General features: G+C 40.1%; 1 protein-coding gene across 1 annotated transcript in view; it reads left to right on the forward strand.

The window, feature by feature from the left end:
* Positions 1 to 6,134, forward strand: part of CHMP4B (charged multivesicular body protein 4B) — a 62,431-nt gene extending 56,297 nt beyond the window's left edge. Inside the window, exons 3-5 of the mRNA XM_074292428.1 lie at positions 959 to 1,073; positions 2,227 to 2,353; positions 5,279 to 6,134. Coding sequence (XP_074148529.1) covers positions 959 to 1,073; positions 2,227 to 2,353; positions 5,279 to 5,343 — 307 coding nt within the window. The 3' untranslated portion in view covers positions 5,344 to 6,134. The remainder of the gene's footprint in view (positions 1 to 958; positions 1,074 to 2,226; positions 2,354 to 5,278) is intronic.
* The last annotated feature ends 16,207 nt before the right edge of the window (positions 6,135 to 22,341 follow it).

Raw genomic sequence — 22,341 nt, forward strand, 5'->3', positions numbered from 1 at the left:
CTGCCCCTTAATTTTTTTTTTAATAGCAGAATGTTCAGCATCTGTAGATTTCTTGACTTTTGCAATAGATCAAGGCAAACAGAATTTCTCCTTTTTTTCTATTTATGCATATCTATAGTTGTCTTGCATGCCACTGTATGACATACTGATACCCCTAAGGCATATTGAAATGTCTAGAATTATTTGTCCTTCACTAAATGGTCCCAGATTGATGAATTTAAGTTCTTGTGTCTACTCTTCATAGTTTTCCTCTGTCTTCCCTCACAGCAGAACCATCAGGAGTTATTTCTCCCTGCTATGGTAAATGCTTATTTGGTAGAACTTTGTCATATAGCTTCTCAAATCAGGGATGAGGATCTGTTTTTCTACCAGAGGCCATTTGGATATTTATAATATCTTTTCAAGGGCCATGCAAAATGAATCAACCTAAGGAACTTGAGCATTGGGAGGTTCTCATACCTAGCTTTCAGCTCATTGTTTCCTGTGGTTGCCTTAGGAAATGATTTCATGGGCCCTATTTGATCTACAGGTCAGATATTCCTCACCTCTAAATAAAGGCTTCATAAAGGGGTTTTCCTGTGTCCTAAAAAGGAAAGGCTGCTGGATAAGTGAGGTATTACCACTTGTGTGTTATGTAGGTATATAAAATATTTTGTGTTATTTTTTTTCTTTTCAAACCATAAATAGATTTAGGGACCATCTAGGTTTCCTGGGTATGTTTTAGCAGGTAGGTGATGGTTCTACCTGTTGTCCAGAATTCAGAATTACATTTGCTCTCTAAAATGAAAGAAAACCAATGTTCTCAAAAAGTTTATTCAGAGGAGAGAATTAGTTTTGGGGGAAGAAGTGGGATGGGGATAAGGTCCATTCCAGAGAACTTGGGTTCTTACTTTCTGGTAATTAAAGCTCCCTATGAGAGCCCCTTGACTGACATGGTATATGTATCATTTGTTTAAAGGGATATTGATAAAGTAGACGAGCTAATGCAGGACATTGCTGACCAGCAAGAACTTGCAGAGGAGATATCCACAGCTATTTCCAAACCTGTAGGATTTGGAGAAGAGTTTGATGAGGTAAGTGATTTGACACAGATCAGTCATATAAGCTGAACAAATTCAAAGCCTTTTTTAGTTAAACTTATCTTTAGTTAATTAGTATCTTTAATAATTTTATACACTTTCCAGCTTGTTTCAGACATGACTGCTTTTTGTAGATTTGGGGAACAAATAGTTTTCCCTTTCCAAAACATTTAGGTGAGAGCCAGCTATTTCTTCTAGTTCTAGAATTGTCAGAACTTGCTGTTGCCTAAGTACAAACATAGGTGGACTGAGCATGCATCTTATCTTACACCTTGTAGATCTAAAGTTCAAGGCTCTTCTCAGAAGCTGTCATTAGAGTAATTGTCCCTGAGGCTTCATATCTCTTGACCTTTTCAGTATAGCAAAATTTCATTTTAAAGCATGTCATTGTATCTCTGATTTAGCAGTCCTAATGGTCAAATTTTGTCCCCCATAAACCTAGGGCATCATAGTGTCTCTTTTCTGTGACTTAGCCCAAGGAGTGTCTGTGAGACTTTTCCCTCAATACTTACATTTTCATACTGGATGATTACAGTTAGATAATAATTCAGCAAACATTTATTAAGTGCTTTGTGTGTGCCAGGTCACTGTATTAAGCACTAGTGATACACAAAGACAAAAATGAAGTAGTCTTTGCCCTCAGAGAGCTTACCTTTTAGGAGGGCATACAGTGTGTACCAGATAAATAAGTACAAGCAGGCATGGGAGAAGGGAGAGAAGGCAAAGCTTGCAGAAGTGCCAGCTGAGTCAGGCTTTGAGGGAAGTTGAGTATTTTAAGAAGAGAGCATTCATTCTGTAAAGCCTATAGAGAAGCACAGGGAGAGAAGGCATAATGAGTTTGAGAGATCGCTTAGTCTTCTATCCTGGCTGAATTGTAGAGAAAGAAATGACTGAAAGCTGCTGGGAAAGTTCACTTGGAGTCAGATTGTAGAGTACTTTACATGCCAAGCTGAAGATTTTACAACTTATTCTAGAGACAGTAAGATGCCTATATAGGTTTTTGAATGAATATTAGCCCTGGTCTTTTTCATTTACCTCTCTTTTCAACAGAACCCAGATAGCAGCATTTAAACAGGGAGTCATCAGGTCTGAAATGATGTAGTCTGGGTTTGGATTTTCATTTCACTTTTGGATTTCCTTCTTTCAGGATGAACTCATGGCAGAACTAGAGGAACTAGAACAGGAAGAACTAGACAAAAATTTGCTGGAAATCAATGGTCCAGAAACAGTCCCACTACCAAATGTGCCCTCTATAGCACTACCATCAAAGCCAGGTAAGTACTTCCAAAATATATTTTTAAATAGCTCCTTGAGTACATCATTGTCTGATTACATGGTCTCCTGATGTGATCCAAACCAGGAATACTAGGTTAGTATCTAGTTTGACACTCTGAGAAGCAGGCATCTGTGTCTTTGTTTCACATGTAGTTTTTTTTCCCATGATTTTATACAGATTTAGCTCTGTATACATATGTAACCTTAGTTGTAATTGCATTTTGGACACGGTGCCTGGCAAGAGAAATTTTCAGCCAAAAGCATTGTAGAATTTCAATGGAACATTAGGTTTAGGATGACCCTTTGCAGGAGTAGTGGCATTTTCATAGACTGATTAGGTTCCCCCAGAGACTCATGTGGAAAAAGGAGATTGGGACAATTGAAACCATTTCAAAGCCCTGGTTAACGAAGTACTACCCATCTTTGGAGAATAGTTGATCATCATGATCTCAGAAGAGACTAGAAATATGTTTTGTATGACTTCACATATATAATGGATTTCATATTGCCTTCATAATGGGTGACAGAGGGCCTAGAGAAGGGAGAAAATTTGGAACTCAAACTGAAAAAAAAATGTTGAAATACATATATACACACATACATTTAAGTGCATGTTATGCCCTAGAATACTTATGGTCAGTAGAGAGCTATAAGGAAAAGTGGAATAGATCTTAAACCTTACAGAGATTACTTTTTATTGTGGAATATAACAGACAAGCAAACAGAAGACAATTTGAGAAGAGAGAAAATGTAATTGCCCAGTTAGCAGTCCATTATAATAATCCCTGTCAAAGGTGATGAAGACCTGAATTCAAATGATAGCTGTGTGAATACAAAGAAAGATAAAGATGCAAGAAAGATTATTTTCTACCTTCTCAACAAGATATGCTGTTGCCAGCTAATTGAATATAGGAGATTTGGAGAAAGAGTAAGGTGAATGCCTCTGATTGCTAGCCTAGGTGCTAGGAAGATAATGATGCTAGTCACAAAAATAAAGAAGTTTGGAGGAGAGATGAGTTGGAGGCAAGTATAATTTATTCTGCTTTGAGTATTTGGAATTTGAGATGCCTGTAGAGATGCCCAGGCGGAAACACCAGAAGCTAGGACTGAAGGTGCTGTAGGACTGAAACTTATCAGTTTCTATCTAATTATTCTTTTCCCTACCTAGAACTCAGATTCTCCATATATAAAATGAAAGGGGTTAGACAGTGATTTCTAAATTTTTTTTTCCCCAATTAAGAAACATTTATTTTTTTTCTTCCAATTTTAAAGGAGAAAAACCCCTCATAACATAGTCAAGCAAAGTAAATTCTCATATTATCTATGTTCAAAAACACATGTCATCCTGTATCTTGCGTCATTCACCTTTCCAACAACAGGAAGTGAATAACATAGGTCATTATCAGTCCTCTGGAATCATGGTTGATCATTCACTGATCAGAGCTTTTAAGTCTTTCAAAATTATTTGCCTTTACAATGTTAAAAGTCTCATCTGAGCTTCAAATAAGCAAATAAGCTGAGAAAATCTAAATGGGTCTCAAAGAGTTGGATGTGACTAAAATAACTGAACAACAACAATGATCCTTTGACCTTGTGTAGATTAGTTCTCAAAGAAATACTATTTGAGATAATAACTGACATTTATGTAACTTTTTAAATTAAAAGAATGTTTTATTTTTCTCTTTGATAATGTGATTTTATCTCTCTGACATGACAGCCTGCTTCCTTCCCCCTGCTTGATAAATAAATAGCTTGATGCTATTTTGTCACTGAAACATAGTGGGGACAGGAATTCAATTACTCCAAGGGTATCCAAAGACTTCTTCAGTCAAAGGGAATTTGAGAATTGGAAACCAGCAAAATGGCTCAGTAGCAGGGCCCTTGAAAGAATTTTTAGCAGTAGTGCCCTTCTTGCTTTTCCTCAGAGACAGAATTTGCCTAGTGCAAGAGCCAGAGTCGCTTGGTCAGCATCTTTTTTCTAGCAAGGGGGATGGATTTGTAAAGAAGGCAAAGGGTTGCACAGGAAGCAAGCAAATGAGTTCATCTGTTTTTATTCATTGAGCAGACATTTAAGAGATTGTGGCATAGTGGACTGGCGCCTGGATTCCTGGTTCTTCCAATTACAATCCATGCAACTTTGAACATGTAATTTCACCTCTAAATCTCATTTTTTTCCCTGTTTTTAAAATAAGGGTAATAATCCCTTGTTTTGCCTACCCTTATGAATTGCTATGAGACTCAAATGATATTTTTGTTATAAAAATGTTTTGTTCTTGTCAGCTATAATGTGAAATTGTTATTTTCATTTCCTTTCACAACTGTATTCATGATTATGGCACTGAGTGCAGAGCTTCCACTCTCCGAAGATCCATTCTTCTTTCACAAATCCTGCTTCTAGGTGTCCAAGTTCCTCAAATTATTTCCAGTGGAATATAGGTGTCTGCTGTGAACAGCAGCTACCAGAAAGGGTTAGAGAGCTCTTGGCTTCAGGATTTGTGACAGTTTGATAAAGCTGGAAAAAGGGCACTATAGCAGTAATATCCATCATGAGTACCCTCATTTCACATGTTTAAGAAGGAAATATTTTCCTCCCAATGAAGGTAAAACCCCAAAATGAATCATCATTGATATCTTCCTCACATGATCATTCCTGCCAAATGAAAGCAGTCAGAGAAGGGCAGGGAGGAGGAGGAGTAGCAGCAAGGGCCACACTGCCTCTCTGGCATTTGAGACCAGCTTATCAGAGCAGTGGGGCAGAGCCCTTCCCATGGAGCTGGGAACTAGGGAGGGGCAGCTTACATAACCGCATCTGGGACAGCTCTGGAGCCTGGCCCATGGCTGGGGACAAAAGGGAGTTTTTGAAACAAGCAGCTTTTCTAAATATGCACCTTCCCTCTTCCCTCCTTCCTTCTCCCCTTTTATAGTCAAGAAGAAGGAAGAGGACGAGGATGACATGAAAGAGCTGGAGAACTGGGCTGAATCTATGTAACTGATACAACTCTGCGGGCTTGTATAAAAACAGACTCTGGTCACCTGTTGCAGTTGGGTGTATGCGTGTGGTGTGGGGGAGGAAAACCATCTTTATCTCTTGGATCTTAACCCAAGGCAGTGGGCCTGCATCGCTGCATACTGGATAGCATGGTCTGCACCGAGCGGGAGGGGTTTGGCTGGGGAGCAGCTGGGGGGAGGGGGAAGGGAGTTGCCTGCTGTTTATAATGTTGAATTTCTGTAAAATAAAATGTATTTGCAAAATCCAGCATTCAGCTTTTGGACTATGCTAACTCATTGCTGGATCCTCAATTGGAATTTATTGTTCAGAATTGAAATGCTCTTCAAATGTAGTCTTTGTCATTTTAAGTCAGTTGAACTGTCCCACATGCCTTTGTAAGTCTTGTATGACATTTAAACAGAAGTCATAAGTTTCTTTCTTGTGGTCAGCTGTAATAATGCATTTGATTTTTGGTTCTCTGTAAGCTGTATTTATATCTATTGACTGTCAGACTGCCTTTGTATTTATCACTACACTCCTATCCTTTCATACCGGATCACCTTTTCTTTTTAAGTTTGTGAAACTGATTTGAAATGGACAAAGTTCTCTTGGAAGCAGGTGAGATTATTAGAATTAAATTCCAGCTGTACATTTTTTAACATAGCTCTACAGAAGTGTTCATTGCTGTTTGTGATAACTGATTGATATAGCTCATTGGAACATGTGCATACATTTATATTCAGATGAAACTATGGTTTGCACTGTCTATTAAATATCTCAATTAATTTTCATATGTGGCCATTTTGTTCATTTGATCACTTACCACTAGATTGACGATAAAAATCCCCTCCAGCCTTTGAAACAGAAGTGTGCCATGTCTGGAAGATGTGAGTCTGGAGCAGGTTTTCTGGTGCCCAGAGTTCTGTCATTGTGTTTCACCCTTGCTGAGCCCCTTTAGGCATGCTCTTCTTAAACTCCAGGATCCATGACTCCTGCTTCTCTGCCTTTCTCCCCCCCCCCCCCCCCTCTTGCTTTTCTTTATCCTCAGCCAGCAAGAAAACATGGCAGGACTTGCCTCCAGAAACCCACTGAGCCGGATGTATCAGGTATGTCCAAAAAACCCCAAAACAAAACATGGCTGCCCATGTTACCCATACATCTGTATGTGGCAAGCAGTCCAAACCCCCCAGCAACTTCTGTTTGGGCCCATTAATTAAATTAATTAATTTGGCCCCAGCTCCCTCAGGTGGTTGGAAAACCAGACTTCTTTGAAAACCCAACCTTACCACTATGAGCTCTTCCAAAGGCCGGAGTCTTCTCAGCCTCCAGGTGCCACTTGTCTTCTTTGCTGCTGGCCTCAGCTTCCTAGGAGGCCTTTGAGGCAGAACTTGCCATTTTCCTGAGGTCCACTTGGACTCAGCATCTAATGAAAATCTCTGTCCTGAATGCCATTGTCCTTTGGGAGCAGCTGTAAACAGAGCCCACTGCCTTTTGGTCACCCAAACTTGAGGCATCCATTCCATTCTAAGGCTAGGTGCTGAAAAGGCCCACGGGCCAGGTCTTATCTGAGAGAGATGTTCAAGCAAGGGTTACAAATGGAAGGCTGGTCTTGGGGAGGGACTGTGCAAGGGCCAGAGAAAAGGGGAGGTCATGTGGTGAAATGGGTGATGAAACCAGCCCCAAGCAGGAATCCTCTCCCATAGATTCTCAACAAATGTGATTACTCTTTCATTCTGGTTTCTCATGCTGACAGTTAACCCTTAGGGTCCTAGAGCAGCTCATTTCTAGAAACTTTGACCAATGGGAACCAATAGGTTTTTCAAGATCTCTTAGGCTCCTTTCAGCTCTAACATTCCATTACATATATAAGCTCTTCTAATACCAATAATAAATAGCTGACACACACAAAGTAGCATTTTTATAGCTTGTAACAGAGGGCTGTATCCATATAATCTCATTTGTTCCTCTCAATGACCCTAGAGGACAGGTAAAGTTTTCATTGTTTTCATTTTGCAGTAAAGGAATCTACTCAGAGGAGTCAAGCCACTTTTCTGTAGTCACCCAGTTAGCTGTCTGTCTTCATTTCACAAGTTCATCCTGCCTCCTAGGCAAGCCCAGGCAACAACTGGCAGAAAGCACCTCCAGTCCCTGGCCGAGAGGAAATTTAGCCTTCTAGCTCTAGCCTTTGTAAGCTCCTGCAAAGTGAAGGGCAGAAACAATCCATGAAGGGTACTATCCTAAACGAGCTATTGAAACACCCCAGTAGATAGTTTTAATTGAAATAACATTGATTAGGGACATGCTATGGAGAAAGCATTGGGAGGCAATGAAATGAGAGATGAGCTGTCCCTTCATGGATGACCATCTCGCAGAGGGAGAGGGCTTGCACACAGATAACTCTAATACAGAGTAGAATAGGATGAGGGCCCCTGGAGAGGGAGAAGGAGGCCTTGGGGCAGCTCCAAAGAGAGTGACAGGGGCCAGCGGTTAAACTCTCAGGTAAGCCAGCTTTGATTCTCCTGGGAGCTGTTTGCACGACCTTGTGGTGCTTTTAGTATTTTTTCCAAATGTAAACTCAGCCCCTTCTGCCTCTCTGGGCCTATACCCGTCACTGTCTGCATGGCTTTATGCTTTCTTTGTAATCTTTTCCAAGTGTAAAAAAACAGTCCTTTTAGCCTCTTTGGTTCCATATTGGTAGCTGCTTGCATGACTTGATTGATGCTTTTGTTGTCCTTCCCATGTATAACGATCGCGCCTTCTGTCTTGGCTTCTGTGTTTATGCTGGTGTCTTTTGTCCATTTTATGCAATTTATGCACCGATGCATTTTAATGGGTTCAGGGGATCTTGACCACATTTTTTCCAGACCCAGGTTTGTTCCTGTCTCCTTGAACACGTCTCAGGGCTCTCGTAACTGGTCCGGAGATGGGAAGGTGCGGGACAAGTTTGCCAATCCCCGAACACATCTCTCCCATCTCCACCTGTTGACATCCTGTGTATTATCTAGCACTTTTATCCTCCTTTTATATATTTTATCATTTGTATTATATTTATGTATACCTACTAAACCTTACAAGATTTTGAGGTCCATGAAGCAATGAGTATATCTCTCCAAGCACAACTCACACATGTAGTAAGCTCATCATGTTTCATAAATGATGTTTTTAGTTCTTAGTTAATGACAGTTCATAGCTGTAAAGTGCATTATGGTTAGAGTACTTGACATATATTATCTCATTTAACTCTCAAAAGCCTTGTGAATTAGTGCAGGTGCTCTTAATCCATTTCATAAATAAGGAAATGGAGGCTCAGGGAGAACCAGTAACTTTACAAGTATAAGGGGCTTGTACCTACCTGAACTTTAATCAACTGGCTGATGTCACAACGATTATAATGAAGCATTTGTTGCTGGACAATCCAGGTCCAGGCTAATTTTAGGTAAGAGATTAAAAGAAAGAGAGTCACCATAATCCCAAGAATAAGGCAATTGGATTTAGCTGTTCCCACATTGAGTTCCCAGGGCTGGACTTTTTTTTCTCCTCTTATTTATATTATACATGTACATTCATTTTTTACATATTTCCATATAGGTCAGGTTGAGAGAAAAAATCAGAACAAAAGAGAAAAAAAGGTGAAAATAATGTGCATTGATCCACATAGGTCTCTCTCAGGATACAAAAGGTGTTTTCTATCCAAACTTATTGGGATTGCCTTGGATCACTGAATTGCTGAGGAAAGAAACATCTGTCATAGTTGATCATTACATAATTTTGCTACTACTATGTACAATATTCTCCTGGGTCTTGCCTCTTCCCTCAGCATCAGTTCATGTAAGTCAGTGTCCAGGCTTTTCTAAAATCATCCTGTTCATCATTTTTTGTAAAACAATAATATTCCATTACATTCATATACCATAACGTATTTAGCCATTCCCCAATTTGATAGACATCCCCTTGATTTTCAATTCTTTGCCACCACAAAAAGAATTGTTATAAACATTTTTGAACAAGTGGGTCCTTTTCCCTCGTGGAATCTTCTAATATATCTAGAATATGGGACTGCTACTTTGTTGTCAGTGACTAATATCCTTACAGTAGGGAGGAGGAACCCGTGAGGCCATATATAAAAAAAGAGCCATTCATGGTAAGGAAATAATGCTTGCTGCCTGTTAAACATTAACTAGGGCCAGACTGAAAGGAGTTGTTGTTTCCTCTGCCTTGGATTTTTTTCTGCCACTTCAAGCTTTAGAGGATCTGGTATGTGAAGGTTCTGGAAAGAAGAATGTTCTTTAAATCAACCAATTCTTAAACTCTTAAACTGAAAGTTCATGGTTGCATTGTACATTCTTGGAAGGACTCCTTCCTCTCTGGTTAACCTGTTAAGTTGTCTCTGTGTACATTCCACGCAGAAAGGAAAAGGACAGGAGGTTTCTTCTGTAAATAGTCACTTCTGTAAGACAGGAAAGGGCAGTGGAAAGAGCATTGATTGGGTCAGAAGGTGTCCAGATTCTTTGCTACAGAAAGCCTTATGCAGCCTTAGGTCATTAACCCCTCTGAGTCTCAATTTATTCATTTGTAAAATGAGAGATTTGGATCTAGAGTCCCCTGAGGTTCCTTCCAGCTCTATAAACATATGATATTGTGATGCTTTGTCTAGACAGCCCCACCGGCTGGAAATTGTACAAAGCTTTACTTTGAGACTGAATGTGGACCTAGCATAGAATAAAGTTATTTTAACTTTGTAATCAGGATGTCAGGATTCTAGTACATGACACTAGAGTTCAAAATGAGTAGTCCAAGAAAAGGAGCTCTTGAGGTGTTGAGTTATGAAATCTATCCTTAGCCTTAGACAACAGGGTTAAAACTTAGGGATGCATTTGGTCTTCTCCTACCCTTCCTGAATCTGAGGAAATCACAAGTGGTGCACACCAAGAGTCCCCAGAGCAGGGACTCTTCACCTATTTGTCCCTAGCAGTGTGGTGAAGGTCCCTCCATTACACAGTACCACAAGTTCATAGACCTCACTGCAAGTAACCCTTATCTATAGTACCACATAGACCTGTTAGCTTTTAGGCTCTCCCTAATTAGAGATTGTGTGCCCATCTTATCATTGTGATGGTTTTAGTATTGTTCATAGAACTTGTTAGTTTGAATGGCAAAGAGGTACAGGTAGGAATGGGAACCATTAGAGTTCTTTGACCTATTGAAGTGGTTTGTGGAACAAAAAGTTTTAAAACCATTAATGGAATATGTGCTTAACCACCTGGTCTGTAGGATTTCAAGTTAGAAAACATGGCTTCACTTCCCTGACCTTGTAAGGGTCTGAAGAGGAAACTCCCACAGCTCATTCAGGAAGTACAAAGGCCTTGAAGCCTGAGATCCCCTGATATGGTTTTCTGTGAACAGTGCAGACTGCCTCCTGAGCAGAAGCTCTGGTTGCATTGAGATCGCCTCATTAACGGGAGACGTTTCCTTCTCTAATTGGCCATATGTGTGACTTCATAGACTCTATATAAGCAATGGGGACCAGGAAGTAGGTGTTTACTAGGAGTGAGCAGGTTAGCTAGGGTAGAATGTGAACACATGGAATAAAGACCTTGAGTTTGCATGCAGCTGTCCTCAGGTGCTCTGCTGAATGTGAGAACCACCGCTTGGTGACGGAGTGGCCAGAGATCTCTGAAGAACTCTGAGGCAAGATTGGTAAAGAACCACTGTGAAAGACAGGGGCCAGAGATTTGTCTGAAGGTCTGGGAACTAGGTGTTTCTGGTAACTGGAGCATCTGAGTGGGACGAGCATCATGCCCTGTTGCTTATCATGCCAGCTTAGACAAGTCACTTAACCTCTCCATAAATTTTTTTTTTTTTTTGCACATAAATTTTATTGAACAATATTTAAAATCTTGTGATAGCTATTTTTTCTTTTTTTTTTAAATAATTTTTTTATTATATATATTTTTTAACATTATCCCTTGTATTCATTTTTCCAAATTATCCCCCCCCCTCCTTCTACTCCCTCCCCCCGATGACAGGCAATCCCATACATTTTACTTGTGTTACATTATAACCTAGATACAATACATGTGTGTAAATACCATTTTCTTGTTGCACAATAAGCATTAGATTCCGAAGGTACATGTAACCTGGGCAGACAGATATTAGTGTTAACAATTTACATTCACTTCCCAGTGTTTCTTCTCTGGGTGTAGCTACCTCTGTCCATCATTAATCAACTGGAAGTGAGTTGGCTCTTCTTTATGTTGAAGAAATCCACTTCCATCAGAATACATCCTCATACAGTATTGTTGCTGAAGTGTACAGTGATCTTCTGGTTCTGCTCATTTCACTCAGCATCAGTTGATTTAAGTCTCTCCAGGCCTCTCTGTATTCCTCCTGCTGGTCATTTCTTACAGAGCAATAATATTCCATAACCTTCATATACCACAATTTACCCAACCATTCTCCAACTGATGGACATCCATTCATCTTCCAGTTTCTAGCTACAACAAAAAGAGCTGCCACAAACATTTTGGCACATATATGACTCTTTCCGCTCTTTAGTATTTCTTTGGGATATAATCCCAATAACAGCACTGCTGGGTCAAAGGGTATGCACAGTTTGATAACTTTTTGGGCATAATTCCAGATTGCTCTCCAGAATGGCTGGATTCTTTCACAACTCCACCAACAATGTATTAGTGTCCCAATTTCCCCACATCCTCTCCAACATTCATCATTATTTGTTCCTGTCATCTTAGCCAATCTGACAGGTGTGTAGTGGTATCTCAGAGTTGTCTTAATTTGCATTTCTCTAATCAGTAGTGATTTGGAACACTCATGTGAGTGGATATAGTTTCAATTTCTTTTTTTTTTTTTTTTTTGTATTCATTTTTCCAAATTACCCCCCCTCCCTCTATTCCCTCCCCCCGACGACAGGCAATCCCATACATTTTACATGTGTTACAATATAGTCTAGGTACAATACATGTGTGTGAATATCATTTTCTTGTTGCACAATAAACATTAGAATCTGAAGGTACATGCAACCTGGGCAGACAGATATTAGTGCTAACAATTTACATTCACTTCCCAGTGTTTCTTCTCTGGGTGTAGCTACCTCTGTCCATCATTGATCAACTGGAAGTGAGTTGGATCTTCTTTATGTTGAAGATTTCCACTTCCATCAGAATACATCCTCATACAGTATTGTTGTTGAAGTGTACAGTGATCTTCTGGTTCTGCTCATTTCACTCAGCATCAGTTGATTTAAGTCTCTCCAGGCCTCTCTGTATTCCTCCTGCTGGTCATTTCTTACAGAGCAATAATATTCCATAACCTTCATATACCACAATTTACCCAACCATTCTCCAACTGATGGACATCCATTCATCTTCCAGTTTCTAGCTACAACAAAAAGAGCTGCCACAAACATTTTGGCACATATATGACTCTTTCCGCTCTTTAGTATTTCTTTGGGATATAATCCCAGTAGTAGCGCTGCTGGGTCAAAGGGTATGCACAGTTTGATAACTTTTTGGGCATAATTCCAAATTGCTCTCCAGAATGGCTGGATTCTTTCACAACTCCACCAGCAATGTATTAGTGTCCCAGTTTTCCCACATCCCCTCCAACATTTATCATTATTTGTTCCTGTCATCTTAGCCAATCTGACAGGTGTGTAGTGGTATCTCAGAGTGGTCTTAATTTGCATTTCTCTGATCAGTAGTGATTTGGAACACTCTTTCATGTGAGTGGATATAGTTTCAATTTCTCCCTCTGAGAATTGTCTGTTCATATCCTTTGACCATTTATCAATTGGAGAATGGTTCGGTTTCTTATAAATTATGGTCAGTTCTCTATATATTTTGGAAATGAGACCTTTGTCAGAACCTTTGTTTTTAAAAATATCTTCCCAATTTGTTACTTCCCTTCTAATCTTGTTTGCATTAGTATTATTTGTACAGAAACTTTTTAGTTTGATGTAATCAAAATCTTCTATTTTGTGATCAATAATGATCTCTAGTTCTCCTCTGGTCATAAATTCCTTCCTCCTCCACAAGTCTGAGAGGTAGACTATCCTCTGTTCCTCTAATCTATTTATTATCTCCCTCTTTATGCCTAAATCATGGATCCATTTTGATCTTATCTTGGTATATGGTGTTAAGTGTGGATCCATATCTAATTTCTGCCATACTAATTTCCAGTTTTCCCAACAGTTTTTTCCGAATAATGAATTTTTATCCCTAATGTTGGAATCTTTGGGTTTGTCAAAGATTAGATTGCTATAGGTGTACCCTTTTTTGTCCTTTGTATCTAATCTGTTCCACTGATCTACCGGTCTATTTCTTAGCCAATACCAAATGGTTTTGGTGACTGCTGCTATATAATATAGCTTTAGATCAGGTACACTTAGACCACCTTCCTCTGAGTTTTTTTTCATTAGTTCCCTTGCAATTCTCGACCTTTTATTCTTCCATATGAATTTTGTTGTTATTTTTTCTAGGTCATTGAAATAGTTTCTTGGGAGTCTGATTGGTATAGCACTAAATAAATAGATTAGTTTGGGGAGTATTGTCATCTTTATTATATTCGCTCGGCCTATCCAAGAGCACTGAATGTCTTTCCAATTATTTAAATCTGATTTTATTTTTGTGGCAAGTGTTTTGTAATTTTTCTCATATAATTCCTGACTTTTCTTTGGTAGATGGATTCCCAAATATTTTATACTCTCAACATTTGTTTGGAATGGAATTTCTCTTTGTATCTCTTGCTGTTGCATTTTGTTAGTGATATATAAAAATGCCGAGGATTTATGTGGATTTATTTTGTATCCTGCCACTTTGCTGAAATTTTGAATTATTTCTAGTAGCTTTTTAGCAGAATCTTTGGGGTTCTCTAAGTATACCATCATGTCATCTGCAAAAAGTGATAGTTTAATTTCCTCATTTCCTACTCTAATTCCTTGAATCTCTTTCTCGGCTCTTACTGCCGAGGCTAGCGTTTCTAGTACTATATTGAATAGTAATGGTGATAGTGGGCAACCTTGTTTCACTCCTGATCTTACTGGGAAAGGTTGCAGTTTATTTCTATTGCATATTATGCTTACTGACAGTCTTAAATATATGCTCCTGATTATTCTAAGGAATAGTCCATTTATTCCTATACTCTCAAGAGTTTTTAGTAGGAATGGATGTTGGATTTTGTCAAATGCTTTTTCTGCACCCTCTCCATAAAATTATGAGAATCTTCCATCTATAAAATGGGTAGCATAAAAATCTCATAAACCTTTTCTTTGGATCCTAAGGTACAAACAGTGAATTTGAAAGTACTTTGTAAACAAAGCTTAGCCATATGTTTGGAGCAGTCTGCAGAAAGATGCTAAGCTATCTGGTTGAGGAGGTTGTTCTTTTGCCAGGGTGAGCTCCTATTTCTGGCCATACCTCCCGCTGGTGCTAGGAAGAGGTATCCTGAACCCCTACCCTTTGCATTAAACCTGGGTTTGAATCTTAGGCTCTGCTGCTTATTGTTTATGGTTTGTTTGTTTTGTTTTGTTTTTTTTTCCTGAGGCAATTGGGCTTAAGTGACTTGCCCAGGGTCACACAGCTAGGAAGTGTTAAGTGTGAGACCAAATTTGAACTGAGGTCCTTCAGGACTGGAGCTCTATCCACTGCCCCACCTAGCTGCCCCTTGTTTATTGTTAATCAGTCGTTTTGGTTGTGTTTCTGACTTTGTGACTCCATTTGGGGTTTTCTTAGCAAAAATACTGGAGTGGTTTACCCTTTCTTTTTGCAGCTCATTTTACAGATAGGAAAACAGGATCACAAAGCTAGTAAATTGTAAGGCTGGATTTGAACTCGGGAAGAGGAGTCTTCCTGCCTCCCAAGTCCAGACCTCTCTCCCCTTCACCATCTAGCGCCACTTACTAACTGTTAATTTGGACAAATCAGGAAGTATAAAGTTTTGCTTTAGAGTATCTCCATTTCATCATCTGTTAAATGGAGACAATACTTGCATGAAGAAAAAACACCCTCTAAATCTTAACTCTAAAAGTGTAAAAATCAGGTGAATTGATGAACGTAAAAGTACTTTTCTCTGAGCTGTAGAAGGAAAGGGTAAACCACTCCAGTATTTTTGCTAAGAAAACCCCAAATTGAGTCACAAAATCAGACATGAAACCAAAATGACTAATTTAACAATAAGAAATGCTTCTTGCAGTGTTGCTCTTGAAATAGAAACAGGGAGATCTCTGTGTGTCTTTTCATCAAAGTCCAAGTGAGTGTAGATTTATAAGGTTGTTATTAGTCAGTGGTTACATGGATCCATGAAAGAAAGAAAGAAATGGTGGCTTCATTTAACTTCCTATAACTACTACTTGTGATGTTGCCCTTGACTGGCTCTTGAAATTGAGATATGTGTGTGTCTTTTGTCTCAAGGTCGGTCCAAGTAAGGATTGATCTGGAGATCTGCAGCTTGTTTAAGGAAGTAGCTATCCTTTTTGTATATCAGCCCTCTCTATGAGCCTTTGGACTTTAACCAACTGGAGAAGGTAGAGTCAGCATCAACATTTAAGAAACTCGAGCTCTTGGGTTGTTGGTTTCCTTAAATCATTTCTCAACTCCATACCCCATCACCAGCCACTCTGGGATGTGGAGACTAGCTACCACAGAAATAACCTTGGAAGGTGGCTGTATGCAACTTTGAATTGCAAGAGCATTGAGGAATTGATTTCTGTGAGTAATAGGTTATAGAAAATATAATTTTCTTTTCCTCTTCCCCAACCATCCCCAGTAGGATGAGGCCAGTCTGGTAATTTTTCTTTCCCTTGCTCAATGGGCTGGAGCTCCTATATTGGGAATTAGAAGATGTAAATTCCAGCTTTCCTATAGTTGTGTGATCTTTAGAAGTCATTTAACAAGAGTATCTTTTTTTTTTTCCCCCCCTCTCATCTATAAATTGGGAATAATACCTGCCCTGTCTATCTCACAGGGTTGTTGTAAGGATCAAATGAAAAGACAGCGTTGATGTTCTTGGAAAATTTTATAGTGCTACATTATTATTTCTATTGCTGATGAAATCACAGATTTGGATCAACCAAAAATTACTTGTAAGTTAAAACACCTTAAGGATAATGTCAGTTGTTGATGTCACTAGTTGATGTCAGATATCAGTGCTATTTGATGATCATTCATATCAACTCTTTGAATGTAAAGATCAGTCTTGGTCTGGACTTGCTAAACTGATTTTTTTTTCTTGTTTTAAAAGTTTTATATATATATAATTTAATATTGATGTCACATCTCAGTGACTTTCCCACTACCCAAGAGTCCTCTCTTGAATTAAAAACAAAAGCTAAGCAAAAAACCAAACTGCATTGCCCAGGTCTGACAATCCTTTCCCACCTATAATTCAAGTTCTTTTTTGCCAAGCTATGCAACATTCCAATGTCACTGCATCATTCTGAGATCTATATCTCTCAATGTTTTCCTTCCCATTGTTGTGGTCATCATGTGAACTGTCCTTACTACTTTTGGCAGCAGTTGATCCAAGTCTTACTAAGTGTCTCTAAACGTTTGATTGTTTCTTAAAGTATACATTCATAGAGTGTACATGGTTTGTACTGCTATTCACATTCATCCACTTCCTTCCAGATTCTGCTACAGATATTCTTGTATATATGGGAAGTTTCCTTCTTTGACTTTGGGTTATATTCTTAGTATATACTTGTGACTGTGGGTCAAAGAGTCTGTTCAGCTTAGTGACTTTTCTAGGATAACTAGTTATCACTTCCCAGAGAGGTTGACAATTTCACAATGCCATTAGTCATCCTATGGGATCATGGTTACCTCTTCAGGACATGTTTGGGCTGCAACCCATGGAGGCCAAGTACCTGTGTCACATGGTACAGAAGAAGCAGCCTCAGTACTCATAGTCCTTCCCTATTGCCCAGCTCCAGGGTCTTTGTGAATCTCCTAGAATAGCAGAGGTAAAATGGAATAAAAGCTCCATGCACATATAACATTAGTGTTCTCTTTCAGAAGGTCACAACCTATAATTGCACCACAGTTCTTGTGTTGAAATAGGGCACCCACCTGCAGTAATCAGCAGTGTGGGGAGAACAAAGCTTGGTTTTTAAGACAAAAGTACACGTTTGGAAAATGCTTCATGCTGACTAAAAAGGCTCTGGGCCTATTTGCTATTTTTCCCTATCCTTCCTAAAAATTAGAATTTAGGGAGTGTTGGGATTACTAGGTGAGAACTGAGGTTGTCTGGATGGTGACAAGGTGAGAATTCAGGTTTTCTGGACAATTACAAGGTGAGAACTCAGGTTGACTTGATAGAGGGGGCAAGCTCATTGGCTGGGGTGGTTCTTCCCAGAAGCCCTTGCATTATCCCACGCCCATTCTCTGGGAGGATAAAAAGAGACAGCACTGGGCGCAGAGAGCAGATCGGCCTGGAGAAGGATAAGAGCTGGAGGAGATTCAGAGCCAGGATTCAAGAAGGAAGACTCTGAATTGCATCAGGCTTGACGGGGCTCTCTGCAGGAAGGGAAGTCACTTCTTTGGACAAGAGTTAACAGCAACTGCCTGGAGAAAACGGTTCGTTACAGGAAGAAGAATCTGTCAGAGAGATTTGAGTAGACACAGCAGATCTCTTCCCAGAGAGCGATCCAGCAGCTTCTGGAGACGACAGCACGTTACAAGGGAGGGGCTAAGAATATCTGTGCAGCAGCTGGGTGACAAGCAGACAGAATGCCATCAGGCTGAAGTCGGACTGACTCCTCCTAAAAGATCAGTACATCCTAGGACGCACACACACACTCAGTACTGGGTGACTATCCCTCAGAAACAGGTTCGTGTCCCAACCTGTAAACTTCCTGAAAAGGCGCATTCATTGATGACAATAGCTTGTCTAATCGTAGCACTGAGTTGCAAAGCACTTGATACTCATTATTTCTCAAGACCACATCCCACCGGGGTCACTTGACTGATCTTGTAGTTTGAGGGAGAAGAAGGAGGGAAATATGAGCCAGCAGATGTATTTGATTCCAGTTCTAGAAACTGAAGTCTAGCCAAGTGTCCTCATATCCCTCACTTCCCATTTGACAGAAACCACAGACACAAACACTGGCAGCCCCTCCCAACATCTCCTACACACTTCCTGTGTCCCCCCTCAAACTTTCCCCTGCACAGCTGGGTTCTTGCTATCACACCTGCTGGCCATGGGCAGCTGCTGACATCTCCTCAGGACTGTTGCCTTAGAGAAGTTTGAACTTTAAACCTGAGCAATTAGGGAAAATAAAGCCAGCAAAAAGAGGTATGTGTGATAGGCAAAAGACATTAAAAGGTGTTCTTGAATGCTGGGGTTAAAGGTGGAGGAGGAATAGCCCTTGAAGGTTGGAGAGTCGCTGTGCTGTGTTTCACCAGCATGTAGACCTACTGTCTGTTTACCCCAATCAGAACCACTGAAAAAGCCCTCCAAGCACTGGACTGAAAGACCTGTCTGGGTGAGCCAGGGCCAGGGAAAAGGTAGGGATACCTGGGCATGTTCAAAGGCTTAGTTAGAGGAGCCAAGGACAAAATGAAGATGAGAATAAAGAGGTGGATTCAAGGACACAAATACAAGAGCTGCCCCTGAGCTGCTGAAGACCCATTTCATCAAAGGAGTTTAGAAGAGGGGCTGAAAGATATGGGAGTGAGAAGAGGGGCTCCCTCAGTCACATCACTGCTCCCATCAGAAAATTGTGAGAAGGGGACAGGAACAATGCATATGAAAGGACTTTGAATAAAGATTCTCTGTTATAATTGCTGTCCTTCCAACAATCCTGTAAAGTGAGTAGAAAAGTTTTAGACTTCTATCTATATGTGGAAGGGATTTGAAAGCAGAAATTGTAATGACTTGTTTATGTACCACATAAAGCTTTGTGAGATAGTTTCCTTAAAACACCCGAAGCATTCTTAGCCATATTTTACAAGAAGACATTGTTGATAAAGGAGATTTAAATTACTCTTGGCGCAACCTAAGCTCATACACAGGTCTGCTGACTCCATAGATAATGTTCTTTCCACGCCTTTGTGGGATTCTAGAATCTGACTTACCCATATTATTTGTATTCCACTATTATTCAGTCATGTCCAATTTTTTGCAATCCTAGGTGGGGTTTTCTTGGCAAAGATACTTTGTCCTCCAACTCATTTTACAGATGAAAAATATGAGGCAAAACAGGGTTAAGTGCCTTGCCTAAGTTCACCCAGCTCACAAGTATCTAAGGCCAGATTTGAATCCAGGAAGAGGGTTCTTTCTGACTCCAGGCCTGGCACTCTGTCCACTATTTTATCTACTTAGCTGCCCCATTGTTCTGCTAACTAAAATTTTAAAAATTGGCCATAGGCTAAACTTAGAGTTCATAGTATCAGCCTAATACACAATTTATGTACTAAAAGCCCAGCAATATTTAAATTAGGTAGTTTCAGGCTTGCTTATGGAAGGGATTTTAAATTCAGCCACTGAACTGATGGCTCCAGGTGGAATGAAGCTTCCTTTTGGAAAAAATTTCAAGATGAGTGAAAGGTCCTCAGGCAACTGGAAATGGGACCCATCTTGTACTTTTCCTCAACACCCAACCAGAAAAGTGGTTTTGGGTGGTCCTGAGTGTACCTACTTGGACTGGCTGAGCAGATGATTGGATGAATTCCATCATAGCTGTCCACGAGAGGGCAGGTTAAATGCTGACAGAGATAAGAGGCGATTTTTCACCTTGGTCCTGTTGCTCCAAGGATGCTAAATGGGGTCTAGTGTTCATATCTTTCTGGGCTGATTCAGATTCCAAGAGCCTCGAAGAAAGGAGAAGGAAGAAGGAAATAAACATTATCTTCTGTGTCAGGTATTGAATGAAGCATATCATTTGATTCTCACAACCACCCTGAAGGAGTGCTCTTTAGTCATTGTCCTTCCTACCTTCTGTCCCCTCACTGAGTGTTATCCCAGGCATTTGGGGGGGGGGGTGCCTCTTCAGTTTACGTCCCTAACCTTGCAATCCTCCAAATAGATGGAGTCCATTTGAATGACTGCTAGGTCCCCCAAACTCCAAAATTCATTTTTCTCACAAATCAGCTTTTGCTTTCCTCATTCTCATAGTGACATCAGCATCCAATTTCCCTTATTTAAAATCTTGGAGGTCACTAATACTCTTCCTCACCTCCATTTTGTCAACTACCAAGTCGTTGACTGGATCTCAGTACCTTTTCTATTCCCAATCATTCTGATACGGTGGATTTTTGCAATTGCTTCTAATAAATCCACCAATCACCACTTCTTTCAATTTATATTTTATTCCATTGCCAGACTCATTTTGCTTTACATAGATCTGATTATGTTATTCCTTTGCTCAAAGCCCTTTCATGACCTTCTATACCAATTAAAATTTAAGCTCTACAGCCATACATTCACACACACAATCTGACTGCTATTTTCTAGGTAGCAACTCATATTCGTCTATCCCATTGTGATAATGTTTATGACACATTCAAGTTTACAAATCATTTCTGACCATTATCTCTTGTGAACCTGAAGATAACTTTGGGAACTAGGTTCCACACCTCCCACATCTGTGTTCCTGCCAGACCAGAGTGTTTATCAGATGTCAGATGGCATTCCATTCCCCACCTCCTTGACAGTTCCCACCTAGGCCAGCTCTAGCACTGGAATGCTTTCTCTTGGCTCTGCCTCCTGGAAGCCTTGACTATTTTCGAGACTCTGCTCAAATGCCCCTTTAGTATCTATTTACTTATCCTTCAATAGGAGGTAAATTCCCATAAGGTCAAGGTAGGCACAATGGAATTGAATTTAATTCTGCCTTTTACATAATTCCCAGAGTAGTTTTTGCCACTTCCCTCGGGTGGGATCCCATCTGTTATATGCTGAAGGATCCAACAGGCCCCCATACTTGCCTATAGGGACTTCTGGAATCCCCTAATATAGTCAAGACTTGGTATAGATAGCAGGGAGAAGTTATAGACAATTTTTTATGCCATTACTTTCTTCATCCCAAGAGCTCTGAATTTAGATGGAAATCTTTATCACTGTGGTACACTAAAATGTCAGGATTCGTAGAGTTCTAGTCTTAGCTCTAGCACAACTTCTCTTGCCTCAGTTTCTCCATTTATGAAATTAGGAAAATAGATTTTGAGCTGTAAGGGACCATGGAGCTCACTGAGCCCAACCCACTCACTTTACAGTTGAAAAATCCAAGGTGCAGAGAAGTGACATAACTTGTCCAGGACTATATAGCTAGTAAGTGTCTCAAATCTTCTTGATTCCAGATTGGTCCTCTATCCATTATCCCGATATGATTGGACCAGATTTATGATTGTCTTTGCAACTCTGGTGTTCTCATTCATAGACCCTTATTTCGTGTTCCGGTCAAGTTGAATATTAGATGGCAGCATTAGAATTTCAGAGCCAGAAAGGGATCATCTAACCCCACATCCTCAGTGTATTAAGGAGGAAACAGGCCCACAGAAAGAAAGAACTATCCCAAAGGTCAGGGAGTAAATTAGTGGCAAATAGAATTCAAGCCCAGGCTTTCTCTTCCCCAGACCAGTATGCTAGGTTGCATCCCCAGACCTTGCTTTATCAGAAGAGGGAAGATGTGATCTCTGGAAGAAGGAAATGCTCTCCTAATCCCTCCTACCTTTGGGGGCAAGCAGGTGAGTCCATGGCTCCAACATTCAAGCTAGAGGTTGGGGTAAATGTAATCCACGTCTGTTTCCTCTCCTTAACGTGCTCAGCACTAGTGGTTCTGGGTCCCTGAGATCCAACATTTGCTGGTGGGGGAGCAATTGGGGCTAGTAGCTTGCCTACAGTCACACAGGTAGTATGTGTCTAAAGTCATATTTGAACTCAGATCCCCCTGATTTCAGGGTCAGTGCTCTATCCATTGGGCCATCTAGCAACCTCCAGAGAGCTAATATCTCTACTATGTGAGGTCCAATAACTTCCTCCAAC

This window comes from Sminthopsis crassicaudata, chromosome 2 (assembly GCF_048593235.1).
Source record: "Sminthopsis crassicaudata isolate SCR6 chromosome 2, ASM4859323v1, whole genome shotgun sequence".
Taxonomy (NCBI): domain Eukaryota; kingdom Metazoa; phylum Chordata; class Mammalia; order Dasyuromorphia; family Dasyuridae; genus Sminthopsis; species Sminthopsis crassicaudata.